The sequence below is a fragment of the Crassostrea angulata genome, chromosome 4, assembly GCF_025612915.1.
Source record: "Crassostrea angulata isolate pt1a10 chromosome 4, ASM2561291v2, whole genome shotgun sequence".
In the NCBI taxonomy this organism is placed as follows: Eukaryota; Metazoa; Mollusca; class Bivalvia; order Ostreida; family Ostreidae; genus Magallana; species Magallana angulata.
Genome location: NC_069114.1, coordinates 45,908,674 through 45,924,105, shown reverse-complemented (window position 1 = coordinate 45,924,105; position 15,432 = coordinate 45,908,674). Strand labels below are relative to the sequence as shown.

The 15,432-nt window shown below is 33.4% G+C and overlaps 1 protein-coding gene across 9 annotated transcripts in view; it reads right to left on the bottom strand.

The window, feature by feature from the left end:
• LOC128179696 (diacylglycerol kinase delta-like) overlaps window positions 1-15,432 on the bottom strand; it is a 39,189-nt gene that overhangs the window by 19,439 nt on the left and 4,318 nt on the right. For 5 of the 9 annotated variants that reach the window (XM_052847216.1, XM_052847212.1, XM_052847211.1 and 2 more), the window contains 3 exons: window positions 10,704-10,784; window positions 4,928-5,032; window positions 631-763 (listed from right to left, as the gene is read on the bottom strand). In XM_052847216.1, coding sequence (XP_052703176.1) covers window positions 631-763; window positions 4,928-5,032; window positions 10,704-10,784 — 319 coding nt within the window. The other 4 variants (XM_052847217.1, XM_052847220.1, XM_052847218.1 and 1 more) reach the window with 3 other exon arrangements.

The window sequence follows — 15,432 nt, the reverse complement described above, 5'->3', positions numbered from 1 at the left end:
ACTATGTACGGTACACAAAGGGTATGCACTTTTACATTATCAAGAAACAAAATGTGACCAGAGTAAAGGCAAATGTAACATTAACTTTACAAAAGTACTGTACAGAGGGTATGTACTCTATGGCTGTAGTAATTACAAAATACACACTTTCACAGAAGTACGAGCAAGAATGGGGATGAGGGGAGAGAAAATATGCTCCAGACAAGTGGTATTGGACAGAAAGACTGACTTACAGTCTGATCACTATAATGTGTCCACTGTGTGGGACCCTAATGACCTTACAAAATAGTACAGAGAGGCTCTGTCCTCCAATACAGCCAGAGAAATGACTCCGAGATACTCACAAGAAAGACACAGAAGATTTATAAACCGGTATACCATATACAGTAAAACACGCTTATAATGAAGTGCCAGGGACAGCGATTTTACTTAGTTGTAAGCGTAATTCGTTATCTCCGTCAAGTTTTAAGCGTGTAATAAAGTCACAAGGAATTAAAAATCACTTCACTGTAGGCATAAGTTCATAACAGGCGTATCGCTATAACCGTGTTTTACTGTATACTGTCTACTTAGCATGTACCGGTATTCTATACATGCTATACAGGTAGAAAATGACCCTGAGATACCCACCCTCACAGGAGAGTCCGTGGGAGGTGACCCCTGAGAGGGCCTCGCGGCAGACATTGCAGTAGGTGGGACGGGCGTGGGAACACGCGTACCAGTTGTGCTGGCCGGACATCATCTCACGCTGACTGGCATTTCCCTGAAACAAAGACATCATCATTAATCCAAAAGTTTGAATACATACACCAAATATTGTAAGGGAGGATGAATAATAAAAGCTTCATTATTGTATTACAATTCTAGAATTTGGTTGTGGGGGGGGGATTCATGTAGCATTTTAAGATTTTTTTTTACTCTTAGCAACAAATCAGATTTAATTATCTGTTAAATCTGTAATTGTGCAGTGACACTAACATAGTGCGATTAAATTTGACATGCCAAAAAAGATGAACAAAGGACTAAGTGCGGTTTTTTTGCAATTTTTGCCCCCCAAAATCAAAGTTCTAGAAAGAGCTTTAAAATAAGGTGAAAGATAGTTAAAATCATATTGGAAATAAAGGTGTAAAAGGTTATCACCACAGTGACGTCATAATGTAGAAATGACGTCATGAATATTGCATTATTTTGATAAATTGATGTTTTGTGGCAAAATATGGGTGTTTTCCGATGATTTTTTGACTGGAAAACATCCAGCGCAGGCTTGCTCAAGTACCATTTTTTAGTATGATATGTATAACTATCTAAAGAAAAACATATGTTAAAATCGCACTTGAGCAGACCTGCGCTCTATATTTCCGAATGCAAAATATAGAGCAAAAATGAGAATATCTTCATTTGTTTGCAAATTTGCGGGAATTAGGTCATTTAGGTGACGTCATAGATAAACAGCGAGTGAGCAATGATGACTAAAATCAAGATTAAAGTTATAGGCATCCTCTTTACAATGATTTGTGAAGATTTCATTTTTATACGATACTATTTAAAAATTGGTTGAAATCGGGGGCAGATATTTGACCATACCGCACATAGTCCTTTATTTACTTTCTCTAAGAAACAAGTTTTACATGAACCTGTTATCAATATAGTATCAATAATATGCAACACACAATTCTTTTGTCTCTTTCCTCACAGAAAAGCAACTTTTCTGCCAAGATAACAACTCTGACAGACCATGGGGTTAGTCCATAACCCATAGTACAGGGTGTACTGTGATGAGTGGAGACCAAGTCCTGAAAATCCTACTGCACAGTCTCAAACACAATTCTCATGAACCATATCAAAGCAAAGTGTTTTATACCCCCTTTTGGACATCAACTTTTCATTCAGCTGACTTTGTTTTTGGTTTTTTAAGATTTGTTGTAAAAGTTTGTTGAAAAAGAAAATTTTACTTAACTATAGTTAATGCCAAATTACTGTACATAAATTTAAAAATAACCTCACCATAATACTGTATTCTAAATGCTATCTTTTTATTTTTTCCTCCCTTGCTTCATTCACTTTGATTATTACGATAATGTCATTAATGATGGAATCCAAACTACTGGTATATCACATAGAGTAAAGTTGTGAATTATTGAGGACATACCTACATCTGCTCTCAGTGGCCATTAGGTCAATCTGTCATTTATCACTGAACAACTGTATAGCAATGTATCATAAACCTCAGGGACAGCCAGACAATGACAACATTAGTAAAGTGATGCCCCGAGCCATGTTTTACTAGCCGCCACCTTCAGTCACAAACCACTCCATCTTAGTCTTTTACACCTGGTCATTCCTCTTGTAATCAGTACTTGTTAGTACTTTTATATACATATTTATACTCAGTCAAATCAACAAGTTTTAATCAGGTCACAACAGAGACAAATAAGCATGCAAGCTATGCCACTCGTAATCAAGGAATAAGGATGACAGACCTAATTCATTTCTACTAATAAGGATTTTTGAGTTAGAGTAACTAAAGATATTCCAAAATCAATAAAAAAAAAAAAAAAACCCATTAAAATCCAATTAGATTTTTAGTAGTTGAACATAATGTGTAAAAAAAATTGTTTGAAAAATTCTGCAGTAGGTTTTTTATCTAAACTGAAATATGATACATGTACTTATATTATGATTTTGAATGTTAGATTATAGCAAGTACATTATTGTACAGCAAATACACTCTATGTAAAGTGCGTATAAATGACATATAATCTTTTCTTTTCTGAATACTCTATTGCAATTATTACTTATATTTACATAATTTTCAGCAATTGTACGATTAAATATTAGAATACTGACATATTTATGTGATTTTCATTTCTTTTAATTATGCAAATCCTGCTTGCGCCCCAACAAAACATCATTTGATTTTATTGGACTATACATTACAAAATCAATTCGTAGGGTTATCATAGACAAAGACAATGAAAAAGGTACATATAATATTGCACAATGTAACTTGCCTACATCATAATACAACACATGTGCAAATGCTGCAAATTGTATTGATTCACTTGACGTTGCATTTAAATTTTGTATAAATTTCAAATGTCATTTTTTTAAAATAATGGGTCTTTTTTTTTCTTATTTAAGTTGTTAAAAATTAAATCACAAGGAATAAAATTTCTAGCTAAGTTATACGAGTATAACATAACTTGACACAGTTTTAGCTTTTTTTAAAAACTGCTTCATGGTTTATAACGCGTGAAGTAAATTCATTCCTTAAATGAATTTATTTTTTGCAAAAACTTTCAGTCAAAATGTGACACAAGGTTGGTTTTATTTCCAAATTTCATTGCGATAAATTAGGGTTTTAGCTATTGCACTAGTAAATTATGGACCCCAAAAAAATCATAAATTCACACTTCTATTGAATCTTTACAGAACTAACACATAAACCTGAAATAAGCAGTTAGCTCATTACAAACCTTTTTGTCAGTCTGTCCATTAGCAACTTGAATCCTCTCAAAATAATGGGTAATTAATGAACTCTCTCTCTTCAGACCTCTCAAACAGCAAAACATCTTCTTGAATCAGTGATATCCAGGAGTAAAAACAACAATTCAAACACAATTCCATGGAGATCACAATCAAATATTTTGGTCCACTGTTAGTCTAAGATGTGGCAATCCAATATCTAATATCTCAATCAAAATTGAAATGTCTTGATCCAATAGGAAGTCTCATTTTCACCCCTTGTCTAATATCTGATATCTTAACAAAAAATGAAATGTATTTCTGATATCACCATTAATCTCGTTCCAACATTACTCTTTGTAACTGATCAATCCAATTAAATTCAAATTAGTTTCGAGTCATATTTCCGAATTTAACTTGAGATATCTCAATTTACAATCAGATATCTCAATTCTCTGACTTCTATGACACATAAAAAGCTGCTATTAGGCCTCAAGTCAGTCTTTCAAGATCCCCAGCAGGAGACAGAAGTTTACTGATGGAAATCCTCCCTACAACTCCCTGATTCAGCATCATGTCAAAAACTCAGGTCTCCTACTGTCACTTCTCGTCTTTTCAATTCCTTATAGCTACAGATCTACTATCATACGCATGATATACAATTGATTTTTCTGACGTGTTATTTCTGAAAAATTTTTCTCATTTACTACGACGGCATTGTCTTACGTCAACCTCAATCCCATTAAGTGAATTGAAAAAAGAAATATGCAAAAAGTAATGCAATTCTAACCATATCTTATCGAGTTCCTTTTAAGTTCAAACAGCACATAAAAAGATTTTATAATCCAATTACATTATCAAATTAAACATTCATTTTTCAAAATTAAACATTGATCAAATTAATCTTCATTCCCTTTTGCGTGTCTTTGATTCTTTAAGAAATCTTGTATACAACAGTTTGAGTTATATTACAGCTAAGATTAGCACCAAATGGAAGCCCACTAGAACATGACACCTATGCATTACACAAATGTTACTTTTATCACGTTTTGATTTACTAACAATATGAATTCTTTGTTCTGGTAACCACTGTATTTTCACATTAAGAAGTCCTTTGTATTACAGAATCTCCTATTTAAACAAATTTTTTGTTGCTTATTTTCAACAATTTGGATAATTCATCAATCATTTTTCTAGGCTATTTTGAGTGATCATTCAGTATCATCAGTGTTTGTATAATAAGAATATGTATTTCAATATTTCATATGATTTACTTTCCAGAACAACAAAAAAATACATCACAGCAAAACTGATATTCTGCCCTACCTGCTGAAATCCCGACAAGTTTTTGGGGGTAAGTGCATGATCTTGACCAGATACCCTGCCTTAATGTTCCTAATGATGTCTGCTAATTAAAGAAGAGATGGGAAGGGACAGCTTCCCATCAACAAGTGGTACTTACATCGTAAAACTCTTTGTTAGTGGCCGTTTTAAGGGCTGTGATCCATTCCTCCATCTCTCTCCGACTGTCTGCGCACAGAACAAGGTTCCTGAACGGGGTTATCACCTACAAAACACAGTCTAATAGGTATTATCTTAGTCATAGTAAAAGTACTGAGTCTACCATATTCAAAACAGTCATAGTATAGGTACAGGGTCACCATATACAACAAAACATTCACAGGTATAAGTATAGAGTAACAATAAATATACTGTACAAAAACATTCACATAAAGCGACTACAATGAAGGTCCCAAGTTATCACCTGCAAATCAGTCATAAAAAATCCCCCACACAGAACTAGAGGGTGTAAAGGATCTCCCGGCCAGGCATCCAACAAATGGTCAAGGATGTACAGTTATTGGTTACTGTTCTGGCAAGGGGATCCTTGGGGTGGTGCTGCCTAATGTCTCAGATGTCAGGGACAACGTCAGAGGCAAACATATTACTTAAGTTTGAAACTTTGATCAGTTGAGAATTGCAAGTAACATATTGTAAACAAGCAAAGGGCCATGACACTCTAAAGAAAATCAGTCAGGTTTAGACAGCTAAAGTGATGACTTCCTAGTACAAGGTTGTTAGTTTGCATATACTCCATTATTATTGGAATGCAAAAAATAACACATGAGTTTATAGTTGTAAAATTCAGACAGTAAATACTGGTAACAGATTTTTTGAAAAAGTACTAAAGACAACAACTCTTTAGCTTGTTGCAGGTTCTACAACTAGAATTCATAAGACTTAGAATTTGAATGATTTTTAATGCAAAATACTGCATTCAAATATCAGCATCACAACTGCAAAATCTTCATATCATGTAATCTGGGGTTTTATTGAGCCTGATGGTTTTTCATTATACATGTAATGTGCAATCAATTCTATGTGAAGACTTCAATTTTCTCTACAACTTTTTGCATTTCTCAAATCAATGAATATTTTAAAATTAAATTATCTAAACATATTACAATGTTTTGACATGTTCTTCATTTCCACATTGCCGTGATCTATTCAAGAATTGTTTCTCTCCAGAATTCATGCATTGCAGCAAAAATGTCAATAGTTATATGTGATAAATCATAACATAAAGACTATAGAAATACATACATCATTACAAACTGTGTTAGTTATCAACCATCCAAAACTCCCTATAGTACCTCATGCACAATATGTGTGTACCATACCACAGATCCCAAAAGAAGCAACATGCAATATATGTCTTATCATTAAACGGAAAAAAAAAAATTGTGGACACACCCTAGCTTCCAATCGAATGTCAGGGAAGTGTGAAATCCTGTGTAATCTGATGGCATCTCTGTTATTAATCACGATATCAAACATACGTGAGAGGCAAGTATATAGAAATCCAGCGCAGAGGTGAAGAAAAAAAAAAACCCACACTAAGCCATGAGTGATGTGACTATATGTGAATCTACGTCTATTCTCCCCTACAGACTTACCATGAAACCCTGGCGGCAGGAAAAAGGCATGAGTCGTATTAGAACTTAGGTAGTACAGGTTTATATATATTCACATGCATACTTAATGATGTGTCACATAAATAACTGAAAAAACTGGCATACGATGGGTCAAATCATGCACATAGCACTGCACCTTTCAATAGTACTAGAACTAAAAATAGAACCTAAACAAGGACATCATTTTCACGTAACACATTCTTCCTTGCCAGGTTAACACAACACTGGCTGCTAAATGTCACAAACACTTGGGATTCCTGGGTAGGAGGTGTATATCAGTATCTTGTCACCGGGGGTGGATGGATGTCTACATTCCAGTCTACACCCTGATATGGGTGACATATGTACCTATATAATATCTATCTACACATCTCATACATGTACGTCAGAGTTTCTTTTTATATTAGAAAGGATTTACCCCGTAATAGGTAACATATTAAGTTGAAATCAATGAACATAATACATCCATAATTTAGCCACAAATTAAAACGTCATAGCTATATAAACAAAGAAGAAAGGAGAGAGGGAGAGTGAACCATAAGCTTCATTGATACTTACAAGAACCTAAATTAAATTCCGTGCTGGAATATCTTGACCATTCTATTGAGTTTACACAGTTCCACTCAATGGGAATCAATCCTCAGTCAATCCTACGCAAATCCACAGTAAACACAGACAAATCCGCCCGCTGCCCGCTAATTAACCAGATGGTCAATGAACATCAGTAGTAAGAGTAATCAACTAATTAAAACCAGGGTAATCCTACACTGAGCTAATCATACTCAAGAAGCAGGGATTCCGAGAAACAGGATTATTTTTATGTCACCACTCACTCACACACAAACACACACACAGAGTCTGTACTATCCACAAATTCAAGTCACTCAGTGTGTTTCCTAGTATTTCCTTATTTAACAAATCTACAATATTATCCCATCAACGAAAACAAGGTCACCTGATGTGGATTTCTCTTCCTGAACCAAGAGGATAATTGGGGTGCTTTGTAGTCTGCCTGTTTACCGATGTTCAATACACCAGCACAAAGAGAGATCAGTGGGAGGGGGAGGCCAATAAAATCAGCTGTCAGGAGACACATTTATACAGTCAGAAAAATTCACCCATCATGATCGCCATCAGATAGAGTAATTGAACGCCTCCTCTTTTTTCTCCTGCAGATAGAATCACCAACAGGCAAGCAAAGATTTTTTTCTCTCTCTTCTTTTACCAGTGAAACTTTCTTTGCCCAACAGGTCTTCAGAGCTGATAATCCACAGATGTTCCAACTTTTATTTAGGAGATTATCATCTCCAGTTAGACAAGGGGGTTAAGCCCTAGGTTCATGACCTCTTGGCTAGACACAGAAATATCCATGGAGAAATCAGCTGATGAAAGTCTAGAAATAAACCCCTCGCATCAGGGATCCAATTTCTCCATCTTTTAATGTGTACTTGTGAAAGATCAAAATTTAAAGAACAGAAAATTTTCCATTAATTGGAGTTGTTTCTATAGCGAGTACAACTGGGTTGATACAGAAAGGTGGAGTACTGGAGAGATTACACTGAAGATTTGTGTGCTAGCTCCCACTGATGTATCAGAATAAATTACTTCTAAACTTTCTCCCGCTATTTCAAACATGCATCCATCAAACATTGAGAAAAAGAAAGATTGTGTAAACTTCTTGCCTTTACAGACCAGTTAATGACGTCACTTGTCTGTCCGCCAGCTCACTTCTCCTGTATAACATCAACAAGGCGAGATTTCCCTGTATTAACGCCAAAGAAAGCAACTACCTACCGGCCAGCCAACACTTCACCCCTTTCTATGCTACAATCCTCATGTACAGCATCTTTATCAGCAGCAGAATCTGCTGGGAAGGTATTTCTTTGTAATGTTTCCACTTCATGTATACATGTACCATATCTCATCTGGTGTTAAGAAACAGAAATATCACCTCTATCTGACAGTTGTCACCGAACAAAGTCAACAATTTTAAACACGTACCCTCTCAATAATTTTTTTCAACAAGCAAAATATTATTGAAAATATGAGACACTGTATCCTTCATCAGACAGTCCAAATAAGGCTGTAAATAGTGCGAACTATACTGTACCTAAACTACCAGACCCAATTCCTGTTTGTCTGTTTACAACGTGAGTGGCTTTATGCTGCAAGAGTTCTGATTGTGACAGGGAATTATTAACACCACTGGTGACCACCAATAAAACTCCAAATCAATCACATCATTAACACATCTACCTTCTTACCACACAAACAGGTGGTACAGAAAAGTACAGCAAAACATTGCCAAACAACAACTCATCACAAACAATCAACAAACTGACTTCAAAAATAACTCTGAACTAAATGTGCCCTGTACACTTTGTATAATTGTAGAATTTGTTGAGATACAAGTACTTACTACTGAAAAGCTAACATCATGCACTGGTACTGGCAAATGAAGAGTAAAGCTTATTAATAAGTGCAAATGCATGACATTTGTAATCTATAACTTTCAAATCAAATTTTTCAGCTCTTGGTTGAAATAAAACTTGTTCACATTTCTATCCTTTTATCTAAGTGACATCGAGTCCTATAAACCCCTAAGTAATATATGGTACTGTTATGCGGAGCATCAAACAGCAATTAAAGATTTTTTCAAACGGTGCCTCTTCTTGAAAATCTATCAACATTCCTGAATAATCATTGGTTCCACACCGATGTATTTTCACGAAATATTGATGGATTTGGCAGAAAAAACTAATTGCAGCCAGATAATACAAGTCAGTGACCATGAAATGGCAAAAACAGCACAAGATCGGGAACCCCACCTCTCACTAACACCTACATGTTTATGACTTCAGACATTAAAACTGTGGGATTGATCATGTCTCCTTTTCAAGTCCAGGCGTGGGGGATACGTTTTTGTTGTTTATCCACAAAGTACTGGTATATCTTAAAGACAAGGAATATGCTTTGTTATATTTTGGGGCAGTTGCTTCTTGTTTTGATAAATAACGCAACTGGTCTTCACTTAGATTTTAATGTCATATAGTAACAGATGAATGTACCAGTACATAGTATACGCCATGTTATTGTTTCTTTAATCAATTCCAACAATTTTCATGTTGGCTGGAAGACTAGGCAGCATTATTACTTTGTTGAACTTTTGGTTGGTAAGAAATACATACACAAGTGATTATAACCATAAAAGCCAATGTTTTATTTTCTGAAGGATGTTCATTTAGAGCAAGAGGAGTTAATGTTACTCTTTATTGTGAATAAAACATCATATTCACCATTAAATGCATATGGAATTGGGTTTTTTTTTTATAGACTATGAAAGACATAAGATGTTCACTCGGTATAATGTTTTCTTGAGGTCGCCACCGCTTTGCCGCAACTAAACTTGGCTTGGCTTCACCACGGCAGTAACAATGATGGTGTCTATATCAGAATCACAAGGTTATAGCATACAGTCATGTACAGTACATCTTTTAACTTCATTGTATTTGTGACATGGTGAGGCATATTCAGAAATATTCGTTGAATACATGTAACTGTACTTAGAATTATTTAATTGTTTGAGACTGTAGAGACATAGAGTGATCTTTCAATGACTGCTGGGGCACAGATAAAGATTGAGTCATCTGTTGTTTTGTATCAATTCCAACAGACTCTGTTTTAAAACGAATACTTCCCAATATAAACACAATTATGTAAACTACCATCCAAGCAGCCTCTCAAGGATTTATACAGTAAACATAAGCAGAAAACTTGGGAGGTGATTTTGTAAAGTTTCAACTATTCACGCAATCAAAATTTTTTTGGTGACTATTCCAATTTAATGAAGTGTAAAATAATGAACAAGCTCACATGCCCCATGCTCCCATATTAATTGACAATACTACACATTATGAATGCCATATATGCATACTGGTTAATAATAAAAGGGGCTTAACTCCCAAAGAAATCAACAAATCAAAATATCATGCAATCATGCACTGTGTGTGCATTTATACAAAGTTTTATAATATTCTGTTCAGTGGTTTAAGAGGAGTTGCAGTGACAAAAAAAAGGGCGATTGACTGACTGTCAGATAAAAAACATTGAATCCCTCGCAACTTGTGGCATGGAGAATGAAAAGTTTTGGCAATGTTAGGCGACCTGATAGATCAATTGAAACAGAGGCTGAAATTCAACTGGTCTGGTTAGAATGAATCCAAATGCCCTCAGTGTGGAGTGACTTTGTTACAACAGACTTACCTGAAAGCTGTGGTTGATATTCTTGGTGCTGCATTCTGCTACACTCAGATCAGTCAGTTCTATCTCATCAAAAATGACAGACTGAAAGAAACAAAATCAAAAGATGTACCGACTTTTAAACAGGACTTATTCAGCAGTAGTTTAATATATTTCTCACATTTAAAAAAAAAATTTACCAAAATCCTTAATTAATGGTACTTAAAATTTTCATGGCACTTAAATACTGGGGCATAATGTCCAACATCATAGAACATTTAGTACCGATACAATTGGAAATATAGTACACATAAGATGTACTTGTATTGAGTTAAAGAATTAGTACAAGTACATGACAATAAAAAAAAAAAATCAAAACTCAAGAGTTTAAACTTCATATACGAAGTTATAATAATACATGTATTAAAAATTCTGTTTTTATTATTTAAAAAGTTATAACAACTAATTCATCATGGAAGTAAAGAATTTATTTCTTCAATGTATTAATTAAGTCACATGACAGACAATTTCTACAATGATTTAAAAGATGACAGTGTTAATTTTCTTTCCATCTGTGTCCAAAAACAATATTTTTACTCTCCAACAACATATTTCCTTCAATAAATGTGGTCTATGATTAACATTAAACTTAATATATCATTAATATCAGATTTATTTCGGAATTTTTTAAGGTATCAATTAAAATAAAATGTTAATATCAATGCATTGTAAGTTCTTAAATATTCCATAGAACTATGAATTATCATTTTTATTTAGTCATTAATTCACACATTCATGATTTATACTTATTGACAATTAGTGCAACTAGAAGAATCAGTGAATCATTCAGGAAAGATAACTCTGATTTGAATTTTAAATATCATATCAACAGGAGTTATCTAACCTTTAACATTGCAGTAGATATATATACAATTCTTAAAGCAATATGATGTGCAATTTTCATTGAAAATTTTTTTATACGAAAATGTTATTTTCTACTAAAATGACAAAAAATATCATGTTTTATAAATTTCTGTTTGCCATATTTTTGTGGGAAAAATAAAATTCTAAATAATACAGCTCATATTGCTTTAAAATTTAAAATGTTCTTAATTTCATCCCTTTAATTGGTGTGTGGGCAATATTGCTCACCTGTGCAATGTGATGAAATTTTGATCAAGGTAGCTTACTACACTTGCAAATCAAATATTTAAAAAGTATCAGCTGCAGGTCTGTTGCTTCTAGACTGAAAAAGTTTGGATGGACCTGGGAGCAACAATTCCTTACATGTTTAAAAAATGCAATTTACAGGGCACAAAAATAGGTTTGGACTGATTAATTTTATTTCTGAACACATTCCTCTGACATTTTAACTACAGATATTGTCACTTTACTTGCCTCTGATATTCTTTTAAACGCTATCAACATCCCTTAAAGTGAAGAAGTGTAGTTTGCTTACATAAAAATGGTGACTCTCGATCTGAAAACATAATGTACTTCATTTTCCTGTAATCCAGCATGTTTATGTAAAGTGATGACATCAATAGTAGATTGTCTAAAAAATAATTGATGGTACTGATTATTTCCACAGAATTTGTGTGGAAAAAGGTTTATTAGTCCTAAACTACCAGTAGTTCATTTTTTTTGTCTTCCGTAAAAAAAAAAGTTTTTAAATGTAAGAAACTATTGATCCCAAGTCGTCTATCCATATTTTTGCAGACTAGGAGCTATATACCTATGCATAAAGCTAAAAAAGTATTTTAAAAAATTTATTAAAGAAAGTATTTTCCCCTGGCCAACCCTTATTCATCAAAAACAGGTACGCTTGCATATAAAAAAAAAATAGCATATAAATCATTCCTTGAAGATAGAACAAAGTTCTAAAATGATGCTTATTATTTCCATTTTTTGATTTTTTTCCCACAGATTACATTGTATTTCCCAGAAAAAGTGAGAAATTTAAATGAATCATTACTGGTATATACCAATACATGTATGGATGTTTATTATCTAATTGATAAAACAATTAATTATCTCCGTTTATGATGGTTCTCATCCGCCAATAAGTTTGAACTGTTTTGCAATTAATCAATAACCACTTGAACTGTGTATACAATGTACATTCCAAGTGTCAGTCATTGTAAACAAGGAATTCATTAAACAAAATCATTTTGACAAACACTTGATTGACCTGAGAAAGCTACTCAGATAAACAGCACTAATGCAAACAACAAGAAAGCATAGACAGCAACACTAAAACTCTAATGTGAAAAATCAAGTCGTCACAGCAATTGGACACTCATTATATTAAGAGATTAAAGATGAATTTGCATAGGCCTTTAAATGGAGAAAAAGTTACTTTAGAAGTTATTTCAAGAAATTCAATAAATATCAATAACTGCAAAGCAAACTGTTCATGGCAGCTGCATAAGACATGAATGACATATATTTATTATATTTCATGCTATCTTTCATGATATTATTTTCATATTTCTATATGCTCTGAATAGCTGCTTTATCACTCTGCAATAAATTGACTAGCCATGGTATCCATTTCAAGTGCTTAAACATATAAATCAAATCGCCACACTCAATCACTGATCCTGGTTTGTAGGGACACGCCCACTTTTCAGGGACCAGTGCAAGTGTACTGGTCAGACACTAAGCTAAGACAAACATGGAACAGTTTGGCATGCTTAAAAAACACCCACAAATTCATTTCAATCAAACCCTTATGTGGATTATATCATAAAAACTCAATAAGAATGGACCAATTTATCACATTAGTGTACTTTCACAAAGCTGTGCCTGACCTATATCTGGAGTAATCTAAGGCTGGATTCAATATATTGCTGGAAGTTTTATGATTTCAAAGTCCTATTCAGATGGATTTCACACCAGATCACTTTAAGTTGAACCATTAATATATAAATTATTGATTAGAAATTTGTTGTTCTACCAAACAAGAGTGAGGATTTCAATTAATTCCAAAACCTCTTGGGAGAACTCTACAGTTGCACCTTCTAACATAGTAAAATTGAAACAAGTTCACATAAAAGTAATACACAGCGAGTTTTAGATTTGTCATTGAAAATATTAATAAATAGCATTGTTTTTCTCCATTATTGTTATTCGAATCAACACTAAAAGGTCTTTTGGTGGGTTTTTCTGACACTAAGATTTAAGGAGGAATACTCGTGAATCGTTAAGTCCAAGAAACAACTCCAATATCTGTGATGATGTTGGGTGAGTTGTCTAAGCTACTAAAACACGGTAATTAAAATACTGGTAATGCCATTTACTAGAATACCCAACATGCAACAAGAATAATCTGTGTCTCTTTGTCTCACTCCAAATTAAAAACTGTAGTTTCTACCATATAATGATATAAAAAATTATGCAGGTTTAATGAAAAGGGTATTTTTCAGTTCAAAAGGGCCAAAATTTCCAGAAAGTAATTGAATCAGAATTTTCTGGTAATATGCACATCTGCACATTGTGTCCTAAATGCCTACAGAGTTTTACGATATTCCATGCAGCCGTTTAAGAGGATTGTGCTTACAAAAAAGCAGAACCGACGGACTGACTAACGGACCAGTCAAAAACACCTTTTGCAACTTTGTTGTATGGGGTTTAATTATGATACATGTATATCTATATTGTGTGATTTTATATTTGCTTTATTAAACAAGATTAAAGGCTATCTATATTGCAAGACTTGCTGAGCAAATATAGATACCATTTCAACTCAATACACTCAATAAAGCAAACATAATATCCCATTTATTAATCTCAAGAGAGAACTTTATTTCAAACAAATATTTATCAAATAATATAACAATGCCACATTGTGCCATTATTGTGACTTTGTACAATAAAATGTAGTACATCTTTCATAAGATAAATTTATTTAACTGTTGCTGAATATACTGGTAGACCTTGAAAAATCCAATTTTTTCTCTTAAAATTTTTCTAATCAAACGACTGATTGTTTTCCGCTAAAAAGGAAATTCTTTTGACTTTGCTGTAGTAAAGTTTGATGTATATAAAAAAAATTCACATAAATTGGAAGTTAATAATGTTGAATAGGAGGCCTGCTGGTGTTGGAATAAAGTCTTAGGAGGCATTTATGTCCAGATTATGTGTATAACCTGTACATATAAAATTATAAAGTAGATCTTCCATCATCATAATTTGCCAGAAAACAAACATGACTGACAGTATTTTTATGAACATATTTATATTTTTAGTTTATTTTAGTCAATTGTTTTAAAAAAAACACCTTTTTTTGACAAATGAAAATAGCAATGTAAAAATAAAGAAACAAGGTCATTAAAGCTTTCATGAGAGGGGCAGAGTCAAAAATAGGTCTTTCCAAAGTAATTTCATCTATAGCTAGCAACCTCTGTGACGAAGCATATGTTTTATCAAACGATTTGAATTCACCAATTTATGAGACAAATCTGTGTCTGATAATGTGATAATATTTTTGAAAATGGTATTGGAGCAGGCTAGTACACTCTTACTTTCCATGGCCAATTTTAGGGAAAAATTAATTTTATTTTTCCTGTTTCAGGGAAATACAGGAAATGCAGCATTTTTAGACCCTTCAGGAGGAATGTAATGAGAATTCATAAATAAATCATTTGTTTGAAAGCACATCATTGAAATACAATCACCATGAAACAATTTTCAAACTCGGCAATATTCAGGTATAAAGATTACAGAAAACACTCTAAACAAGTTAATAATG